This window comes from Bufo gargarizans, chromosome 11 (assembly GCF_014858855.1).
Source record: "Bufo gargarizans isolate SCDJY-AF-19 chromosome 11, ASM1485885v1, whole genome shotgun sequence".
NCBI lineage: Eukaryota > Metazoa > Chordata > Amphibia > Anura > Bufonidae > Bufo > Bufo gargarizans.
Genome location: NC_058090.1, coordinates 25,384,483 through 25,390,983, shown reverse-complemented (window position 1 = coordinate 25,390,983; position 6,501 = coordinate 25,384,483). Strand labels below are relative to the sequence as shown.

Below are 6,501 nucleotides of genomic sequence, written 5' to 3'. Positions count from 1 at the left end.
GAGTCTGGGGGGTCTCGGTGAGTGCGGTCAGGAGTCTGGGGGTCTTGGTGAGTGCAGTCAGGAGTCTCAGTGAGTGCAGTCAGGAGTCTGGTGGTCTCAGTGGGTCCAGTCAGGAGTCTGGGGGTCTCAGTGGGTGCAGTCAGGAGTCTGGGGGTCTCAGTGAGTGTAGTCAGGAGTCTGGGGGGTCTCAGTGGGTGCAGTCAGGAGTCTGGGGGGTCTCAGTGAGTGTAGTCAGGAGTCTGGGGGTCTCAGTGGGTGCAGTCAGGAGTCTGGGGGGTCTCAGTGAGTGTAGTCAGGAGTCTGGGGGGTCTCAGTGGGTGCAGTCAGGAGTCTGGGGGTCCAGTCAGGAGTCTGGGGGGTCTCAGTGAGTGTAGTCAGGAGTCTGGGGGGGTCTCAGTGAGTGTAGTCAGGAGTCTGGGGGGTCTCAGTGGGTGCAGTCAGGAGTCTGGGGGGTCTCAGTGAGTGTAGTCAGCAGTCTGGGGGGTCTCAGTGGGTGCAGTCAGGCGTCTGGGGGGTCTCGGCCCTGCGGTCTTGTACTCGGGGTCTCCTCGGTTACAGGGTAATACATTCGGGCACAGTCCTGACTGAACCTCGTGGCCCCGCCCGCTCATTTCCTCGGCACTGACAGGAGCCGGGGGGCGTGGTTCAGGGCGTGTAGTATGCCGCAGTCCCGGTGTGTGGCAGTTGGCGGAGGGATACGCTCTTATAAAGCGCTGCGGCTTCTCCACACACCCCCAGCACTCTGTGGAGCAGCTCAGTGCGTTGTGTGGTCAGTCCTCGGCATCTCCCGTCACACGGAAACCTAATCCTCCCGCCTCTCCGCCATGGTACGTAGCCTCCTCGGCCGCCCGGCCTCTGACTGTGGCCTCCCGGGCCGCGCCTCTGTTGTAATGTCGCGGGTTCTGCCTCTTTGTGCCGCTTCCTACCGGCTTATTCCGTCCTGGAGCGTCGGGCCGGCTGTGAGGCGCTTCTCCTGAGGGGCGGGGCTTTGGGTTGCGGGCGTTGTGGCTGTTGCGCTCGAACCTGCCGTTGACGCGCAGCCGCTGCAGAACCTCTTGTATGGCTGATATATGCATTTTTATTTAAATACTACTTATTCATCCCTATGCGGGTTGTAGTCTCATGTAGCATGCGTTATAATAGTCCAGTACGTTACAGAGGGTGCCATGGACTCTCCTGTGCCATACCCTGCTCCTCCTGCCATTGCATTGTGCATGCCCCCTGCCCCCTTCCTGTTACATCCTTGCAGGGCCTGTGATGGCATAGCTGATGCCTGCTGCAGAATAATTGTCCTCTGTCGTGCCTTGGAGGATAGATGATGTGCAGGGCTCCCTGTAATAACTCTGCTATCTGTGATTCATTGCAGCCTGCAGCAATCAAACATTATTCTTTCCTTGGCACATTTCCAGATTTGGGCACCCCTGCCGGTCTTATGGTGCTGTAGGGGAGCTAAAGTGGCGCGGTTAGGAGACGGCCGAGGCTCCAGGTGGTCTTGTGGGATGTTCATTGCCCCCGTGCTTACATTTCATACATGGACCCCTAGAGATGCGAATAGACTGTGTTGGGCGCCTGTGCCCTAAAGAGGGCCAATCGGGTCTATATAGCCCTACCTTACGGCTTGGATGCAAGGAAATCTGGGGGCTGACGGCTCATGTGGACCCACTGGCGATAACTACGCCCGCCCACCCTCATTTACTGGGCGGTGGGCATGCACATATCTTCAGGCTGGGTGCCGTGTTGCACAACACATCTTGCGCCGGCTAGATATGGACATGACAAGTGATACTTGGCATTACCTAATTAAACATCACTTGTGCCCAGAAATCCCATCCTGGGGGGGGGGGGGGTGGCAGAGCCATTTATACCAGATGCACAATCCTATCCCCCCCCTAATATGAGGGATCTGTAACCGGATGTGTGCATGCATTCTTCTGGCAATGAAGGGGTTATTCTTCTCGTCTCTTAATGGAGATGCTGTAAGATATTGCACCTGTACGGGGTGGAACGAACCTCAATGCAATCCAACGGCTCAGTATTGGCTGCAGATTTACAGTATCTGTCATTCAGCAGGATGATGGGGGTTGTCGTTTTTTATTTTATCTTTTATATAAATATAATGTGTCGGGTTAATGCCGATCATCCCGAATCGCTCCACCGTGCGACGCTTCTGTCTCTAATGTAATTTTATTTATTTTTTCTTCCCCTCTTTAGGCCGATCAGCTGACTGAAGAGCAGATTGCTGGTGAGTAATTGCTTTTTCCAGCGAGCGGGGTAATTTGGTTTGCAGGCTGTTCAGTTGCTTGTTATCCGGCTATGACTAAGCTTGTTTAAAAAGACGAGCCTGCCTGTCATCAATCACGGCCTCCGGTCCTTGTTCTGCTGGGCTACTACACGGCACATAAATCGCGGCGCGCTACTGGGGAGGGTCCTTGACACTTCGTGGAGCTGTCTGCACAATGTCAGGCTGCCTCTGAGTTGTCGGCAGTTTTCTAGTCCAGGCTGAGGCACCGCGAGAACGTGGCTCATTCACTTCTGCATAGTCTTACCTGACCCAAGAGCACACAATCAAATCTCCTTGTGTCTCACGCTGGAACAGCAACCTGTTACATAATATGGAGTGCGGGAAGCCCTGGGAGAACCTACAGTAAAGCCTCGAGTACAGCGGGCCCCTGGTCATGGCTAGGACCCCAGTGCAGTAAGGTGACCATGGATGGCTTCGATTGCCCTGCAAAATCAGGCAGGTCAACAACCCTCAGCGCTTTAGCTGTTTTGAAACTATAACTCCCAGCATGCTCCATTCACTTCTATGGGAGTTCAAACAAAACCAACTCCTGGCGGATACGCTTGCTTGGTAGTTTCACAAGTGTTCCTGCCAGAAGTCGCAGGACCTGTCTTCTGTATGGACAAATACTCCCATCTACTGTTCCTGTGCACACTGAAGCTGTAGTCCAATTTTAAGAAATATACAATGCATCAATCGGTTACGTGCCTGAGCATGCATGGCATCTCCACTATCTTTTACACTACCTGCTTGGCAAGATTTTAGCTGGTTTCCTTGGGAAAGGAGAATGTAGGAAGCTTCTCCAGCACAGTCCTTGAGGGCCCACATGGCCTATGGAGGCTTGTATAGTGTGCCGATCCAGCACGCAACTTCATACTTGGACTTGTGACATCTTGTAATGTTACGGGTCCTGAAACTCTAGGTTTGGTACAAACGTGTTTGCATGCGCAGGAGGAGGCTAGTCTCTTGTTTGAGGGACTTTTGTTAGGAGAATGAATATTCCCCTTCTGGATTCTCGGTGCAGGTAGAGCAGCATTGGGTGCCGAGTATCTGTAATATTTGATTTATTTATTTTTACTTATATTCCCTCTTTCAGAGTTCAAGGAGGCTTTCTCCTTATTTGATAAAGATGGGGATGGCACCATTACCACTAAGGAACTGGGCACCGTCATGAGGTCACTCGGCCAGAACCCCACAGAAGCAGAGCTGCAGGACATGATCAACGAAGTAGATGCTGATGGTAAGTGGTGACGTCTTAATCGTCATGTCAAATTCTTAATTGGCTTCTTTCAGAGGGATAATATTCGGATCGGACCCTTTGGCTTCAGGAGCAGTAAATATAGAATATGCTGAAATCCCTCGGTTGGATATCTAGGTGGGAGGAAGAAGATGCCATGTGCTCTGTGTAACCGTATAAAGGGCTAATGTGTTTTCAGTTTAAAGTGGTATAACCGCCTGTATCCGTTCCCTTAAAATGATCCATGCTTTTGCACATTGATGTCTATATGTTTTTTGGGCTTCTTGGTCTAGAAAGGCTCCTGATTGTTCTTTTACACTAAACAGGGGAACGCTGGTGAATTTGTGCCTTTTCTAATAGCTAGAAGTGTGTGTTAGCTGCGATATCTATGTCCTAAGGTATGCTGCTAGCGTACCGAAGCGTTCCCCTCAGGACGCGAGCCCTCTGCTCTTAATCATGGTGCATTAACACAGCTCAAGTGCTGGAGCGCCGCCAGGGTCCTGCAGTGCTGACAGCCACAAGTGGCGTGTTTGCAGTGACTATCGCTCCCGAAGGAATTAAATGCAGCCGCTTGTTTAAGAGGTATGTTGTAGACAGGGGCTGGTGTGAGGAGTGATTTGGGGGGGGAGAATGTCCTCTACCAGCGATGGCTTGTGGGTCCCCTCATGGCTGCAGTTAGGCAAACAACATCTTAAATGTTTTCACAGTGCTGATTACTCTCATTGCTTCTCTTATGCAGGCAATGGTACAATTGACTTTCCTGAATTTCTGACCATGATGGCAAGGAAAATGAAGGACACAGACAGCGAAGAAGAGATCCGTGAAGCATTCAGAGTGTTTGACAAGGTAACTGGTCACAGATCGCTGGTACTCAGTCTGTGCCCTGCTCAAAAAAGGCGGATGGGATGTTATTTAATCGCAACTTGTGCCTTCTTACAGGATGGTAACGGTTACATCAGCGCAGCAGAACTCCGTCACGTAATGACTAACCTAGGGGAAAAACTTACAGACGAAGAGGTAGACGAAATGATCAGAGAAGCCGATATAGATGGGGATGGGCAGGTCAATTACGAAGGTAAGAAATGTGCGCATGTGGTCCTCACTTCACTGCTACAGAATGGCCTGATGAGTTGTGGTGGACCTCTGCTGTCGTGTAGAGTCTGTGTTTTTTTTTATATAAGTATTCCAGACAACAAATAAAGCAGATCTAATCTCCTTTTACATTCAGCCAATCTTTTCCTAATGGCTGATTTTGCTGTTGACTTGTCAAAAATCGAAATTTTCTGCTTTCTGGTATTTCGTGTGATCCACAAGTTTTTACCAGGTGACAGAATTGGACTGTTCTCCCGTAGCGTCCATGTCTCAGCTCATTACCAACATACCAAACAGGGCTGGAACCTTTACTGCGCATGATGACTGCCCCGAGAGGCGGAGCAGGGCGCCTCTGTTCATTCACAGCCCAACTAACGTCCTCCGTGTTTTTCTTTCTAGAATTCGTACAGATGATGACTGCAAAGTGAAGAGTTCTCCTCAATTTTTCCTCTAGAAGAATCAAACTGAATCTTTTACTTACCTCTTGCAAAAATGTTCATTTACTCATTCTGTTTCTGTATAGCAAAACTGAATGTCAAGAAATACCTTCTGTCCACAAAAAAAAAATCTGCATGTAATGGTTGGTGGTCCTGTCCCCAAAAACGATGAGTTTAAACATCAGTTTTACAGTATCTAAATACTCGTACTACCTTTTAACAACAAGGAAACACTTAGAGGACTCCTTAAGCTCCATTTGCTAATGATTACTCCACTGTTTGGGCTGGCCAGTTTTACATGCATGCAGCTTGACAATTGAGCACAGTCAGACCTTTGTATTTAAAACTAAGATATAAAAAAAAAAAAAAAAAAAGTTGTAAAAGCGATTTCTGCCATCGTTGGTGGATTCTGTTTTCAATTTGTAGTATAAATTGTCATAGCTGGTTTACTCTAAAATTGGTTTATACCTCAGGATGGTATGCGTGAAGGATACAGATGTGGGAAGCCCCCCACTCTTCGAATGTTTTTTTTTTTTTTTTGGTACCAAGATGACGACACTACCCGAGGATGGCAGTCTGGTTTTTAATCTCAGTTTAACATTTGTTTGTGCTGCCACTTGAGTGAAACAGATGTGGAGCCGTTACAGTTCACATTTTAAAACTGAAAAAAACAAAATTCACTGTTGGGGGAGCATCTTTGGACTCTCGTAATTTTTAAAGAGGAAAAAAAAAAATCTGCACCAGACTTGGAGACGGCGCTTTCCTATAATATCTATAGGACTTCAGCACAACGATCAACAAGGCTGTTTGAGGAAAAAATAAAATCTAAAACTTAAAAAAAATGTCCATTCCAAGTTGTAAATGCTAGTTTTTTTTTTGTTTTCCAATAAAAGACCATTAGTGTAATAGATTTTTATTTTTTTCCTTTTAATTTATTCATTCATCCATGTACAGAGCGCTTCTCGTGGCTTAGCGATCCTTCTTGTTGCATCCCTTTAACATCTCCCTGTGTAGATCTGTTGGTCTGTGACGCTTAGGACAGACTCCTCTGATAGGGGACAGGGCTAGCCCCCCTGGCAGTGAGTGTATATATTTTCTAAGTTCTGAGACTCCCTTCTTTCTCTGCATTAACCTCTAGTCTTAAAGTGTGGCACATGGAGAAGCCTTTAATTTGCATTCACAAAGCTATTCTGAAAAAGGCACATTTTGCCTAATAATGAGTTTTTATTTAACTGAGGAATAAAGGTGTGAATCCTAGGGATGGGCGGCTGCGGGCACCTCATCTGTGTTTCTTAGCGTTTATGGCCGTCTACCAGCCTAGAGAGAGGCGCGCGTGCGCTGCGTTGCGTTGTCTGCATTCGGCAGTAGTTTTTGGTGGTTGCAGGAGAAGTGGCCATCTTGAGCTGTACCTATGATTGCAGAGTATAAACCGCCGTGACCATTCCGGTCTTGGG

At 48.3% G+C, this 6,501-nt stretch overlaps 1 protein-coding gene across 1 annotated transcript; it reads left to right on the top strand.

The window, feature by feature from the left end:
• Window positions 1-698: 698 nt before the first annotated feature.
• On the top strand, window positions 699-6,279 carry CALM1 (calmodulin 1). Its single transcript, XM_044272146.1, has 6 exons — window positions 699-827; window positions 2,212-2,242; window positions 3,378-3,521; window positions 4,258-4,364; window positions 4,458-4,593; window positions 5,010-6,279. Exons 1-6 carry the CDS (start codon window positions 825-827, stop codon window positions 5,036-5,038), a joined length of 450 nt encoding a protein of 149 aa, XP_044128081.1. The 5' UTR covers window positions 699-824; the 3' UTR covers window positions 5,039-6,279.
• Window positions 6,280-6,501: the final 222 nt, after the last annotated feature.

Excerpts from the sequence above, each read along its gene's own strand:
- CALM1 (XM_044272146.1), top strand. Across the intron at positions 3,522-4,257 it reads CAACGAAGTAGATGCTGATG|GCAATGGTACAATTGACTTT; the intron begins GTAAGTGGTGAC and ends TCTCTTATGCAG. Across the intron at positions 4,594-5,009 it reads TGGGCAGGTCAATTACGAAG|AATTCGTACAGATGATGACT; the intron begins GTAAGAAATGTG and ends TTTTCTTTCTAG.